Source organism: Aethalodelphis obliquidens, unplaced genomic scaffold (genome assembly GCF_003676395.1).
Source record: "Aethalodelphis obliquidens isolate GAN/ISIS:26980383/991018 unplaced genomic scaffold, ASM367639v1 scaffold3, whole genome shotgun sequence".
NCBI lineage: Eukaryota > Metazoa > Chordata > Mammalia > Artiodactyla > Delphinidae > Aethalodelphis > Aethalodelphis obliquidens.
The window spans coordinates 76551592-76568010 of record NW_020837947.1 but is presented as its reverse complement, the minus strand read 5'-3'; the positions used below and the strand labels follow the sequence as shown (position 1 = coordinate 76568010).

Below are 16419 nucleotides of genomic sequence, written 5' to 3'. Positions count from 1 at the left end.
TCACTCTCAGCTGATGACCTTGCTTCACGTTTTATTGAGAGCAGGGGGAACCAGAAGATAACTTTTCGGATTCCCAGCACTGCATCCACTCACTGGCTGCATCTGTGCTCAAATACTCTGCTTTCCCTCCTGTGACTATTTGATGACTGGTCTGTGCTCCTGTCTAAGCCCAGTTCCTTTACTTATGCACTGGATCTCAGCCTTTTCACCTCGCAAGGACGTTCATCCAGAAACCCTCCTTTCATTCACCTACTGAATCATTTTTCTCTCTTTCTACTGGATCGTTCATATCAGCCTGCAAACATTCTATTAGTTTCTCCTTCTACCTAAAAGATTCTTTCTTGATATCACTTTCCCTCCAGCCACTGACCCATTTTTCTATTTGCACTTAGAGCAAAACTCTTTGAAAGATCTGTTTTTACTTCCTTTCCTGAAACAAAGCAAGGTCCTATATGAGTGAGGGAGGATTCCCCTGACACCACATGCAAAGCTATCAACATTTCCTCTCTTCATTCCCTCCTCTTTTTTCCTTCCTTCTTTTCATTTATTTATTTTTATTTTTTATTTTGATGTTTGCAGTGTGCTCGTAGAGCCCGGTGTATTCAACATGCTATTGTGACACTTCACCAGAAGGTGTCGCTATCGAACACATAATATAATGAGAGCTGAAGGTTGGAAAACGGAACCCCAATAATCAGTTCTTTGACTTTGGGATTGTGCGTGTTCAGTACTGACATTTGTTGATGAGGGTGGTGGTGAAGGTTGTGATTTTGCAGCAAAACAGACCATTTGAGGAAGGGCTGAGACGTAGCATGGTGGGATGGACTCCCATTGAGCTGGGAGGTTCTCATGAAAGTCCTGGCAGATGGGAAATACCAGTATTTAGGTGGCGGGAAGAGGACCGCAGGTCCACAGGCAGGCAACGTCCAGCAGACTGAGGAAGGTGGTCAACACCGAAGGTTTAAACTGGGATTTAAATTAAATTTCTTTAACCGCTCAATCCTGGAGCTGACCCGGCTCCCGCCACCCAGGGTAGCTGTGACAAGTTTGGAAATGTCCAAATGTACAGAAAGGGAAATTAATGAACAACCACTTGATTCAAACACTGAATTCAAACATTACATTATCCTAAGAAAAAGTCAGATCTCGCTGGGGTGGAGAGGCAGCTCTGAAATACTGGGCTTTGTCCCCTTCATTTATTGTGTTAAAATTAGATGGTCTAAGCATTGCCTAAACATGTCCACTAGTTCACGTGAAGGTCAGCCCTTCAGTCAAAAGTATCTTTTCCACTCTAGGTTCTAGGCTGGTAGGGCTTAATGTTGACAGGCAACCTGGAAACTTCCCTATTACCTCCCTATTACATCACTGAAGAGTTTCTTTTTTTCCTTCCTGTACCAAAGTTGGCCTCCAATCATAGATTGCTTACAAAGTTTCCATTTCAGGGCTCAACCGTGCCCACCAGGCAGCCTCTTTCTTGGTTATGTATTCAAAGGGATCCTTACCAGCCTGTTTGGACCAATTCTCACCAGACTCTCTCCTCTAGAGGAATGTTTTCTCGCCATCTAACCCTGCAGGCTTACAACCTAGGATTACTGTACACATATAGTGACAGTAACAGACAACAGAAAAAGGAGAATGGGGCGTCCGCGGCACCATTGTGATGAGAGTGACAGCCACTGGTAAGAGCACTTAGTGAACCCATTATGTTTTCCTAAGGGAAAAAGGCTGCGATGTCCTAATGAACGAATTAACAGGAGTGGAGACAAAAGCTACTGGAATCCCTCCAGGATAAAAATCTCCATTTGAAGAACAGAACTCCACAGAGAGAAAGTGGGTAACACTCCAGGACCAAATCAATACCTGGAAGGCTTAAAAAATAAAAATTTCATCTTACATATGCTTTCCAGACCTTACCAAAAAAGAGTAAGCAGTTCTGGCCTTTTTGCAAACGCTCAGCTTTGCAAAACATCCCAGTCCCGGGCCCGCCGTTAGCGGAAATGCTCAATTACCCACCTGAAATTTTTTTCTTCCAAAGAGCAAGGGAACTAAATGTACATTGTGCTTAACATACCTGAACACACCTCAAAAATTATGCAGTTGTACTGAACACTTGCTTAACGCTCTTCCAGAAAATTGCATGGATTTTAAGCACACTGTCTTCTGCATGATCAAGTGGAGATGACAAGAGCTCCTACGTCTTGCTTTCTCCTCTATCTTCCTACGTGTAGCTCCCAGTGAAATTCCATCCTGACAAGCCTGCTGCAAGCGAGTAAATGGTGGAAAAGAGGACCATAGAAATTACGGAAACTTCAGTGATTTTCTGTAATGAGATACGAAGCCAATGCAGTCTTACGGTAGTCAGCCTACAGACTGATTATCGGTGATGCGAGGTGGATGCCACACCGTTGCCCTCCCTGAAGCTTTGGAAACTTGGGTGCCATGGCAGCCTTCCTTGTCTCCACACCATTACCCCCTGCTGAGGGTGAAAATCAGTGCCCCCTTCTCTCAAAGCATTAGAGCGGTTGCACTGTTTTTCTTCACATTGCAAAAATAGGTTTGGCCATTGCATTTCTACGTCAGAAGGAAAGGGTTAGGACCCTGGAAAACCGTTGTAAGAAGTAAAGCTTGCTATCTTCTATTCTATTATGTATTTGCACGGATACATATGTATTGGTAAGTCCATCTCACTGCACTAAAAAAAAGAGGAAGAACTAAATCTATAGGTGAGATGCCGAGAAATTTTGCTGAGGGCGTATGCGTCATGGTGAGAGGGCAGGGACCGAATGGAAGTTGAAGGGAGAAGTAGAAAAGAGAAAGGGGAACAATAGGGTCCTACTGTAGAGCACAGGGAACTATGTTCAATATCCTGGGATAGACCATAATGGAAAAGAATATGAAAAAGTATGTATATATACGTGTAACTGAATCACTTTGCTGTACAGCAGAAATTAACACAACATTGTAAATCAACTATACTTCAATGAAAAATAAATAAACAACAACAACAAAAAATACCTACCAAGTTAAAAAAAAAAGTTCATTAGAATTCTGGACAAGCATGAAAGATAATGGCATGAAAATATATTTTGTTGATCCAATTTTTATAAAATAATTATCTGTTCATATACATGGAAAAATCTAAAAAGATCTATAAAAATGTTAATTATAGATTTCCAATAAAGGAAAGAGAAAGGGGGTGGTCTCTTTTGTGCCCCGGGGGGATGACCTGTGAGCAAGTGGGGTCCTGAGCTCTTCATATCTGGTAGGTGTCAGGGAGTTGACAGGCAGGGGTCCAGCAGGGCAGGGTCTTGGACCCAGAACAAAAATGGGTGCTCACTCCCCACCCCTTTCGTGGGGAGACAGAGGAGGATGTTGAGTAGGGGTAGGAGCATACTCCAAAAAGACCGGCCTTCTGTGTCCTCAGAAAGGAGAGCAACACAACTGAGGCACTTGTCCTGGGGTAGCTTGAAGGGCTCATAGCCTGCCTTCACCTAAGGCGAGGAATCCTTCACAAAGAGCCTCTTGGCCAAGGCCCGTTCACAGCCACCTGCCGGTTCCAGAGGCACTGTTCCTGCTGCAATTCAGGACCATGGGATGCCCTCGACTCCCAAGTGCCCTCAAGGTCTGCATTCGTGTGTCAGAGGTTGTGAGAAACCACAGTATCAACACTTAGCTTCTTCATGCGGTGCTAAATTTACTTGAGCATTTTAGCAGCGAAGTTTAAAATGTGAAGGATTGTAAATGATTTTCACATGAATACATAAGCAAACTCAGCAAAATCCTTTCTCCCCCAAACAAGCCAGTCTTGAAAGTTAGAAGAGTAGGATATTTCTATAAGCTGTGACTAACTGTAAAGTATATTTCTTTGGAAAACGGTGAGTGGAGTTGGTTTAGTGCTGAGGTCAGGTTGAAGTAAACAGGCATGTGAAACTGAGGTGAGAACAATTATGTTGAAGTTGCTGGCTAGCCTAGCTAAGGCTTATTTTCAGGAGTTGACAGAGAGAAACAGTGTTTTCCCCAGCAGCTGGATGTTTTAGTACCCCTCAAATCACCCTGGATAGGCAGATACCTTCTCTGTATCTGTGTAGGACCAACCCTGTTAAGCCACTTTTAATCATCTCTTCCTTACATTAACTTAACTTCTACTAACCTTTTTCTGCTTCCCCGTTTTTAACCCATCATGTAAATTTGGGGGGCACCATCTCCATTGGTTTCAGAATGTGGAGTTTAAATAAATACACAGGTTACGAATAAGAGAATCAGAATGGAATTTTATAAGTTAATCTGAGATCTGCGGATGATGCGTTGTATCTCACAAATGTATGGGATGTGATAGTTTTCAGAGCATTTTTCTAGCCTGGCTTGACAGATAGTTTGAATGATACGGAAACCAAAGGGTTTCGCTTGAACAAGAGTCTGTCCACCATCTGCTTGGAAGTGGGTGGGGAAGATAAGTAGCAGGAAATCACAAAGACCTACCAAGAGCCTGTAAAAAAATCCCCCAAATTAGAAGGAAGCTAACTTCAGAAGCTGGGAGGACACTGAGGAAGTAGCAGGGGGCAGGAAGATAGATTCGCTTATGGGACACATTAACCACTTTCCTCCGGTTCCAGCTGTGCTGGTGTCTTTCTCCCTTTGATTTCTAGGGGTGCTACATATTGGGGGCATATTTATCTCATTAGATTCTAACCATGTCTGAAGTACTCATATCAGAATCAGCTAATTTAGCCCAGCATCTTTATTTTCTGAACCTCTTTGTTGCTGACGATTCTAATATTACACACTATGAAACAGCTACTCTTAAGTTTTAGTGCTCTCATGTAAACCTGGTCTTGGAGTGTATTGGGAATTCTGAGTAAAGAGAATTGCATGTACAGCGTTCTTGCATATATTGCCACAAAAGAATGATATTATAGCTGCTCAAGGAGAGCAGAATTGGAACAGATTAAACAGGTTAAACAGCTATACATCTCTGCCTTTCTTATGCATGAGAAACTATCACAGTTCTTGCAGAGAAGAAAGATGAACTTCATCTTGAGTACCTGTGGGGCTGAAGTTACAGTAAGATGGCTCTGCCTTCCTGAGCCACTTCCTGAACTTGGGCAAATAATCTCGATGTGCTTCAACTTTCTAACCTACAAAGGGTATAACAATAATTCCAACACCATAGATATGGATTCATGTTTGCGCGTTATATAGTTCTGTTTTGTTTTGAAGATTAAATGAGAAAATAGGGGTCACGATTTTGCAGAAGGCCTGGCACATTGTTAGCTCTTATTATGATGTGGTACCGTTATACTTTGAGGTTTAGGGCTAGGAATAAGATAGGAATAGGATTGCCTGATTTAGCAAATAAAATATAGGACACCCAGTCAAACTTGAATTTCCAATAAACAACTATGTAAATTTTTAGTATAAGTGTGTCCCATGCAATATTTGGGACACATTAAATATAAGTGGGCAAAATGTTTTTGTTAAAAGAGAAAGATTGTCAGACTACATTTAAAAAATTCTACTATATGCTGTTTTAACAGACACATTTAATGAAAAGACATAGGGAAGTTGAAATTAAAAGGATGGAAAAAAGTTATATTATGCAAACACTAATCAAAGGAAAGTTGGTATAGCTATATTAATATCTAAGAGGTCAGAGGTCTTCTGTTAAATGTTCCATAACCAGCTCTTAGGGTTGGATGAGAAGGCCTGATTTGCAACATTTGCCAATTTTTCTGTGTTATAACCCTCCCATGGCTGATTTCAAGCCACTGATGTGCTATTACTGAACACAGAGTTGGGAAGAGATGTGAGCAACTGCCTCCTGTAAGTCAGTATGGGCCAGTTCCACCGCATCAGTGGACAAATTTCCTTATTTGGCTGAAAGTATTACAAAGACGATGATAGTCACATCATAATGGTAAAAATTTAAAAGTCATCAGAAAGATGTAACAAGTTATAATTTTATGTACTTAATAATATTACCTTAAAATATATAAAGCAAACTTTGACAGAACAATAAAGAAAATAAAATCAACAATAATAGCAGGTGGATTTTAAGAGATCTTTCTTGGTAACTGATAGAACAAGCAGAAAAAAATCGATAAAGATACAGAGGATTGAAAACATAACTAAAATTGACTTAATGAACATATATAGAACATTATAAAACAAAAATATAATATAGTATATATTTATATTATATATAAAATATACTTCATTTTCAAGCACAGGGAGAACATACAAATATTGACTGTATATTGGACTATAATGCATGTACATTATGTTCTCAGACCAGCAAATAAGTAAGCTAAAAATCTGTTTTAAAAAACAACTGGAAAATTCCCTATATGTTTGGAAATCGAAAAAAAAAAACTTATAAATAACCCATAAGTCAGTGAAGAAATCATGCTGGTTATTAGAAATATCTTTATCAAATGATAAACTTTTACATAGTAAAACTTGTGGGATATCGCTAAATCAGTACTTGAAAGGTAAATTTATCTCATTAAAATGCCTATTTTAGAAAAAGAAAAAAGCTAAATATTAATGAGCTAAGCATCTATCTCAAGAGGTTAACAAAAAATAAAAGAAAATACAAGAAAAGAAGATGAGTAGAGATTAATAAGATATAAAAGAGAAGATAACATAAAAGAGAAGAAAAAGACATATAAAAGCCAAAAACTTTTCCTTTGAAAATACTAATAACAGAAACAAAAATCATAAGAAGGAGAAGATACACTTAATTACTATCAGGATTGAAAAGGGGGACATCATTATATTTTCTATAGACATGAAAAACTTAACAAGAGGGTATGAATAATATTTTGTCACTAAATTTGAAATTTTATATGAAATGGATAAATTCTAGAAATATACAACTTACCAAAATGGATATAAGAAGAGACAGGAAACCTAATTATTATCACCTTTAAAAAATTGACTCAGTAGTCAAATATCCTTTCATAAACATAACTCTTTAGCTTCATCAGAGAGTTCTATCAAATATTCATGGAAAAAATAACTTTATTTTCATACAAACTCGTATAAAACCTGACGAGGAAACTATGTGAAAAAAATCATAGTCCAATCTTGCTTATGAATATTAATGTAACATTTTGAAATAAAATATTAGCAAATGGAATCCAGCAGCGTGTGAAAAAAGGTCATGACCAAGTTGGAGTTATCTCAGGAATGTAGGGTTAGTTTAATATTTGAAAATTTATTAAGGTAATTTTTCACATTAATGAATTAAAAGAGAAAAACCATTTGGTAATCTCAATGGAAATAGAAGAAATACACAATACATTTCTATATTTATCCATGATTAAAACTCTTAGGAATAGCAAGGAACTTTTTTTCACAACCTAATATAGGGAATTTTCAAAAACAAAACAAACACAAAATCTAAAACAAACATCATACTTAATGGTGAACTATGAAAGAATTCTCTTCAAGATCGGTAACAAGGAAAGGATGCATGCAACCAGCATTTCTCTTTAACATCATACTGGCTGGCCTAGGAAGGGCAGTAAGAAAATATAGAGAAAGAAAAGATACAAAGACTGAATAGAAAGAACTCAAATTTTCTTTATTCACAAATGATAATGGAGAAAACTCCAAAGAATTGCTAGTGAATTTTCAGAATAAAGATTGTTCAGCAAAGCTCTGGAATATAAAACCAATTACTTTTTTACATAGACATGTAATAAGGTAAGGCCAGACACCATCAAACTCTTAGAGGAAAACATAGGCAGAACACTCTATGACATAAATCACAGCAAGATCCTTTTTGACCCACCTCCTAGAGAAATGGAAATAAAAACAAAAATAACTAAATGGGACCTAATGAAACTTAAAAGCTTTTGCACATCAAAGGAAACCATAAACAAGACCAAAAGACAACCCTCGGAATGGGAGAAAATATTTGCAAATGAAGCAACTGACAAAGGATTATTCTCCAAAATTTACAAGCAGCTTATGCAGCTCAATATCAAAAAATCAAATAACCCAGTGCAAAAATGGGCCAAAGACATAAACAGACATTTCTCCATAGAAGATATACAGACTGCCAACAAACACATGAAAGGATGCTCAACATCACTAATCATTAGAGAAATGCAAATCAAAACTACAATGAGGTAGCACCTCACACCAGTCAGAATGGCCATAATCAAAAAATTTACAAACAATAAATGTTGGAGAGGGTGTGGAGAAAAGGAAACCCTCTTACACTGTTGGTGGGAATGTAAATTGCTACAGCCACTGTGGAGAACTGTATGGAGGGTCCTTAAAAAACTAAAAATAGAACTACCATATGACCCAGCAATCCCACTAGTGGGCATAAGCCCTGAGAAAACCATAATTCAAAAAGAGTCATGTACCACAATGTTCATTGCAGCTGTATTTACAATAGCCAGGACATGGAAGCAACCTAAGTGTCCATTGACAAATGAATGGATAAAAAAGATGTGGCACGTATATACAATGGAATATAACTCAGCCATAAAAAGAAACAAAATTGAGTTATTTGTAGTGAGGTGGATGGACCTAGAGTCTGTCATACAGAGTGAAGTAAGTCAGAAAGAGAAGAACAAATTCCATATGCTAACACATATATATGGAATCTAAGAAAAAAGAAAAAAATGGTTCTGATGAACCTAGTGGCAGGACAGGAATAAAGACGCAGATGTAGAGATTGGACTTGAGGACACAGGGAGGGGGAAGGGTAAGCTGAGACGAAGTGAGAGAGTAGCATTGACATATATACACTACCAAATGTAAAATAGATAGCTAGTGGGAAGCAGCCACATTGCATGGGGAGATCAGCTCGGTGCTTTGTGACCACTTAGAGGGGTGGGATAGGGAGGGTGGGAGAGAGACGCAAGAGGGAGGAGATATGGGGATATATGTAATGTATAGCGGATTCACTTTGTTATACAGCAGAAACTAACACAACATTGTAAAGCAACTATACTCCAATAACGATGTTAAAAAAATGTAATAAGGATGCCATTTACATGATCACAATTAATATCAAGTGGCTAGGGATAAGTCCATGATGTGGAGCCCTTTAAAAAGTCATTATGCAACTTAATTGTAAGGTACTAATAAAAGGAGAGCTAATCCATGTTCTTGGTAGAAAGACTTAATGCTCTAAAGGTGTCAGTTTCCCCCAAATTCATCTATGGATCCAACACAATTCCAGTTCAACCCCCATGGGATTTTTGTGGAACTTGGTGAGCTAATTTTAGAATGTATTAGGGAAGAGTGGAGAGTCAAGAATAGCTTAGACACTCCTGCAGAAAGAGAACGAAGCCAGGGAAACATGGGTACAAGATTTCAAGATTATTATAAATTTGAAATAATTGAAGCAATGTGGTGTTAGCTCAGGGATAAAAAAAATGAACAAACCCATGCCCATGGCAGAAGAGGCATCACAGAGCAGAGAGAAAAGGAGAAAGTATTCATTGAGTGGCGCTAAAACAATTGATTATCAGTATTTAAAAAAAAAAAGAAATTGTTTTCCTGCTTCACACACACACACAATAAATTGTTGTGAATTAAGTATGAAAAACAAAACGTCTTTTATAAGACAATATAGGAGAATATGAAGTTACTAAGGCTAATTCAACAACACTGAAATTAAGAATGTGTGTTCATCAAAGGCTTATACCATTAAGACAGTAAGAAGGCAAGCCTACAAACTGACAGAATGTTTTTGAACATAACTGCAAAAGGGTTGGTGTCTGCAACTTAAAAGGAACTGCTCCAAATCAGTAAGAAAAGACATATATCTCAATGAAAAAATTGGTCAAAATACTTGTTCAAGGATTTTCTAGAAGAAGAAGCACACAAGACCCAAAAATACAGGAAAAGATACTTAACTTCGTTAGTAATCAGAGAAATGCAAATTAAAACCACATTGAGACACTATTTCACCCCCAATGCAGAGTGACAAAAAATAAAAAGTCAGGCAATAACAAGTGTGCATGAGGATTTGGAACAAAAGGGATTCTCACTCCAAATGGCACAGACACTTAGGAAGACAGTTCGGTATCACCTGGTAAAACTGAAAACATGCATTCCTCGTGACACAATGATTTCTCTCCTATTCAGAAGAGAGAGAGAGAAAGAGAGAGCTAGACGCTGGAGAGATTCCTGGAGAGCACCGGGGGACAATTGCGAATGTCTGTACCAGTGTTGTATGTAATGCAATGTCCATCAACAGAAGAATGAATACACGGTGTATCCATACCAGGCAGCAGTACGTCCCAGGCGCCTCTTAAGCACCATCTCAGGCCCACTTAGCCTCACCTGTCTCTCAGACCAGCTCTTCATAAGCTCTGACCCATTATGGGAGACACAAGCCCACAGTTCCTTGCCTCTTGCTGTGTCACGGTGTCTGTTTCTCCTGCCCCAGGATTTTCTGTTGCTGCAGAGGTGTGAGAAGCACCAAGACCCACCCGCGGTCCATGGACGGGTGCACTGGAAGTGCAGGGAAGTTAATGTCCTTTGAGGTGAACTTTTATTTATTTTTTTTATTTTTATTTTTTTGCGGTACGCGGGCCTCTCACTGTTGTGGCCTCTCCCGTTGCGGAGCAACAGGCTCCGGACGCGCAGGCTCAGCAGCCATGGCTCACGGGCCCAGCTGCTCCGCGGCATGTGGGATCTTCCCGGACCGGGGCACGAACCCGTGTCCCCTGCATTGGCAGGCAGACTCTCAACCACTGCGCTACCAGGGAAGCCCAAGGTGAACTTTTGAAGAGATCTCTTGTGAATTTTTCTCCATTTACCCCTAGGCTCCCAACCTCATGGACAATCTGGAGATCCTGTAGTCTCTAAAGATGGTCCCTTAATATCAGCAATTGGTTGCACTTGACACCAAGTGCTGGCCAGTTTGGTGAGGCATCTTTATGTTGGTTTTCCCTTTTTCACTGCTTCATCCCTCATTTTCTTCTCCTCCTGTTTCCCTGAAAATGCACTCCCTAATGAAGAGTAGCAGGTGAGCTCTTGCCTCAGGGTCTGATGTATGCAACAGTGTGGGTGACTCTTAAAAATATAATGTTGAACCAAAGAACTAAGTCATAGGAGAACACATACAGCATGAGATTACTTATATAAATACACAAACAAAATGAAGAAATATTAATATACATCTATAGGTGGAAACACTAACGTTAAGCAATGACATGATTAACACAAGATTCATGACAGTAAAGGGGACAAGATCCTGGCAGAGCAGACAGGGAACTTCTAAGATACTATTAATGTTTTATTATTTAACCTGGGAAGCGAGCATGTTATTATTATTCTCTAAATACCACATTTATGTTTTGTACACTCTTGGTGTATATTTCCCAAGTAAGGAGATCTGCAGAAAGTAATGTGTCTAGCCATGGCGTGGACTCATGTAGGCTCTACAAGTAAGGCTGGAAAGGAAGGTAGGGGCGGATTGTAAGGACACTCAAATGAAATGATTGGACTTGATTCTGAAGGCATCGGGGAGACTTTGGAAGTTCTTCTCTTTCCTTGGCTTTTGGCTTAGTTTCCTTTAATCCTTTTCCTAGGGGAGCAATTATGAAAATAGATGTGGGCCATGGTGAGTGAGGGGTCTAAAGGTGGCTGGATGGAGAAACCCAAGTTGGAATGAAAGAAGATGCCTTTATAAAGGTACGCAGAAAGACACAGTTTCCTCAAGAATGGCTGCATGTAAATGGGAGAATATTTATCTACTGAATACAACCGTAGGCTTAGAAGTATTTATCATGGTTCTGTAGCTCTTTCATATTCTTCCCACATTCACTGTGACCAGCAGAGAGGGGCAGCAGTGGGAGTACATTCTCAATAAATAATCGTAATGATGCAAGCTGTAGGTCAGATCTGACAGTGGCATTTCCATATATGAATTCTCATTATCACGGTATCAACTCTCTGTAGGATAAGCTTCAGCATGCAGATTGCCTTGGATCCAGAGCAGAAAGTACACTCCCTCCCTTATTAAAATGGTTCCATCTGACATGGTGCTCTTGATTAGTGAGGCGAAAATCCCAGGGAGACTGTTTCTCCGTCTCAGACAGGGAACTCAGACCCAATGGTTGCTGAAAACCAGACTTTTCCTATGGTCATTTCCAAATACCTACTGAATTATATATAATATAAACCTAGAGACTATTATGAAAAACAAACTGGTTTTTTGGTTTGCCTCAAACGGATTATTTTAAAACGGCATAAGATCTGTGAACATGGCTGAGGCACCGAAGGTATACAGGATCTGAATTTGCGTACGGGATTAGCATGCAAATCTGGTTGATATTTAAGGTGATGGCTCGCTCATGATTGATGGAAATGGCCACGAAAGCAATAGGTCCTGTCAACGCTGCCTAATTAGCTCACACATATAATAGTCCTTCAGTGTGATCAGCAAAATAAGCCTGGAAGGGTCACAAGGCAGCAATCGCCTTTTCTTTTTAAAGCATATAATCTAATAAATGGTCTGAGCGAGGTGTGCTGCCGTGGTTTGTTCAATTGGACATAAAGTGTCTTCAATTTACATGACTGATTTTAAGGACATCTTTTCAGGTATAAGTGAAGAAAAAGATCTGCCTTCAACCTTTTGAATTACACTGTTCTGAGACCATAGCAGAGATGATAAAATATAGGGGCTGCAAAGTTAATGTGACTGTCACTGGGCGGCTATCTCAGGTATATAAATGAAGCTTTGTTCTCTGTTCATGGAGCTGCAATGAGGAAAAATAACTTCCTGGGTAATTTTATGAAACGAGAACATATCTCAGTAGTAAAGAATTAGCAAGAACTGGAGTGTCTTCAAATGCAAATTTCCTGACATTTCACAGTTACTAAAATAAATTACCCTACCTTGGTGAGCTAATAATAACTTAGTTAAAGTTTCATTTAGTATAACCAGATATAATGCAAAAAGCCCATACTCTGATAAATACCATTTCCATTTTAGGGTTTGCTAAGGGTGGCTTTTCTCTCTTTCTCCCACACCTCAGAATGTCACAAGCAATTAGATGAACTTGTTTATGCGAAATGGAAAGGTAAGCGAATAAAGCAGCGCAGTACACGTAGGATATAACTGGCATCTGCATTATGAAAACCGAAGAGAGGTGCTTGTATCTTGATGAAGTAATTGTTCTTTGAAACTATTGAACTGTCTTTTGTTGCACTAAACGATTTATTTAATGAATGTTTTGAAATCGAAACCATTTCATTTTTATGTATCAATGGAAAAACTACATTTGAAATCTGCAAAGCTTAAAGGAAACCTTTTGAAATATCGGCATATCTCTGAATCTGTTAATATTCTGTGTTGGGTACATAGCAAACATTCCACTTGTGGAATCAAATTGGGAAAAATTACCTACCGGCATAGGAAGACTTTTGAGAAGAAATTTGGCAATATGAATCAAATACCATGCATAAACTGTTTATATTGCTTTGACCCAATAATTTTACTTTAGTGAATTCATCCTAGGAATCTTAAATACTGAGAGAGCTTATGTGCAAAGATATTCATTGCAATGAATATCTTAATATCATAATAATGAAACAATTAGAAACGATTCTTTCTCTTTCGTTGAGTATTTAGATAAAGCAAATCATGATATCAACTGAAAGGAACATTATGCAGCCAATAAAATGATGCTTGTCAAAGCAAGATAGCAATGTAGACCATTCAGTTGATGCAAAAGATGTGCAAAAAGCCTCATATAAAATTGTGTGTGCAGTAGAACTGCAATCATGGAAAGAATGAATAAGCATAGAAAAAAGACTGAGGGAACATATGAAGGTGTCAGCATAGGTTGTGTTTGGATAGGTGTACTATGGGTAATTTTCCATATCTTTCGATTTTTCAAATAATCTGTAACTTTTTAAAAAGAAATTCTTGACTTTAAATACCCAGTTTTTATGCTCAACAGCTAGTTGTATTTAGTTGAACTCCTCTCTCTTCCAAAAGCATTTTCTATGTAAATACACTCATAATGGTTAATTAGTCACAAATGGGAAACCAGTCTGGCTGAAGTACATAAACTCTAATTACCCGTGGACCTCACTAATTAAAGATTAACAGAAATTCACAGATCTGAGGTTCTTATGGAATAAAAAGCCCCAAACAAGTAACCATGTAAAGATTTTTTATTATGCAGTTATAATAGTTTGTTTCATAGATATTGGCATATAGCAAATTGTAGTTTTTTGGTGAGCTTCTTTCATTTAACTTTCTGTATGTAATTATGCTATTTGTAATTGTAATAGCTGATACATAATATATGAAAATAGAGAAAATAGCTAAATTAGTTAACATAATTAATTAAACAAAACCAAAGCTGATTTGACCGGTCAAGTTTCGGAAACTGACAAATTGGTGTGCTTCAGCAGATTAAGCTCAGAATATACTGGAATCCCATCATTTGTTTATAATTAAAATGTTTTTATAAATGTAAACATCTATATATAATTGACAAATTGAAAGGCAAGTAAGTAAACTTTTTCTCCATCCATTATCCATAGGTAGCAAAACGTAAAGGGAATTTTCATATAATCTTTTCCAGAAATTTTCTTCTCTCTCCAGATGCAACCACTAAAATGTTACATATAAAATAACTGACAGGTCTGTTATTTTTGGGACTTAACAAATGCAATCAACAATGTGTTCTACTTTTCTATGGGCGCTTTAAAACCAATGCTTCAATTAAAAGGTTGACTGTCCAAAGCTACGTCATCCTTAAAGAAGAACTGAACATTATTGATTTCGAATGTCTTAAAAACATTATGTTATAATGGTCAGCCTTATACGTAAAAAAAAGTGAAGTTTTCTTCAACAAGTTATTTTTAGTACATTATTTTTCTTAAATATGCCTGTTTTGTGGCTTGCTTTAATTTTAGATTCACTTGAAGATTTGCTATAAAAACTTGCAGTGCTTGTTCTTTTATGCATACAACTTTACAAGCAACCGAGTTTCTGATTTGGTCCCCATCATGGACTCTGAAGATGAAGCACACTTGCTATTTTCTAAGGGAAAATAACTAATGATTTAACTATGAGAGGGTATGGAATACATTTTTTGTTTGATCATAATTGACAAAGTATTTCATTTTTTTCATGGACCTACTAATTTTATTGACATTAATGTTATGAATGTGTATTCAATGTTTTATAAGAGTAACTAGGATGCATTCATCTCTCCTATTTTGTTAACATAAATTGCACTTAAGATGCAAATATAAAATATATATAAAAACACATATATTATGCAAATATAAAATAAATATTCAGCAAGTGAAAACCATTTCTGACAATCATTCAATCATCAATCAATATTCATTCAAGGCCTACCATATACGAGCCCTCTGAGATACAGGGGTGACTTTCTTGATTTTGAATGTTCAACTCTGTAAATAGATTTTATATATAAGCAATTAAAAAAATAAACAAATATTTAAATAACTTACCTTTGATTCCTTGAACTTGGAGAAAAATCCAAAGAACAAAAACAGCCCTTCTAGTTTCCAAATACATTCTGGCTTTTGTGCATTGGTGTTTCTGGTAACAATCACAGAACAGTCCCAAGTCTCATTAAAAAAATAAAATGACAGAAATATGAAAAATAGTGAAATATTGATATTAGCTGAGTGAGGATAACCTTCTTGGTTTACCTTTATGAGGGCTAATTTATGAAGAACATGAGGCAGTGCCTGCTTCTGGAATAATCTCCTTATCTCCCCCTTAGGTGTAATCTCTGCTTAAGGACCAGCTGGAGGAAACTTTATCTCATTAACCTTCTGGAGGAGCATTTGTCAGCCCAGCTAGGGGACCCTGAATGCCATTATAAACAAGTGTCTACAGACAGAAGGAATGCTTTTCTTCCTTAGTTATTCACCTGTTACAGGGACACAGAGAACCAGGGGAAGTCCGGCCAAATGCAGAAGAAGGCTGACAGTCAGGGTCAAATATTTTCCAAAATGACATGCGCAAGGAACATCCAATGAAAGAACTTAATTGCCACCCCTGGAAGTCTGTGGTTAGTTGATATGTCTGTCTCCAGAGGTAGCAAAGCTGTCTCCATTCTCATAGAAATGGCCTGCTTTGTGTATTGCTTTCTTTCTGGCATTACACACAGATGACCTTTCTGGGTTTAAGTCTGGTTTACATTTGTAAAATTTGTTATTCATGCACAGAGTGTATAGAGTCAAACAGTTCTACAAGGTTTGTGAAAGATAATGGTACCATACCTCCCTCCGTTCAAAGGCAACCACTTTTAATTCCTTAAGCTAGTTCTTCTAGTAGCCTCATTTGCACCTCTAAACAGTATGCTTCTATTACTATTTTTTTGTTTTTCGCTTTCAGGCGTTATCAAATGACGAATATTAAGAATATCTTCTCCCCCTACCCCACAC

At 37.9% G+C, this 16419-nt stretch overlaps 1 protein-coding gene across 2 annotated transcripts in view; it reads right to left on the bottom strand.

Moving 5' to 3' along the window:
• The window catches only part of IMPG1 (interphotoreceptor matrix proteoglycan 1), a 93797-nt gene extending 78256 nt beyond the window's left edge, over nucleotides 1-15541 (bottom strand). For both annotated transcript variants that reach the window (XM_027080162.1, XM_027080171.1), the window contains exon 1: nucleotides 15475-15541. In XM_027080162.1, coding sequence (XP_026935963.1) covers nucleotides 15475-15541 — 67 coding nt within the window. The remainder of the gene's footprint in view (nucleotides 1-15474) is intronic.
• Between the last annotated feature and the right edge of the window lie 878 nt (nucleotides 15542-16419).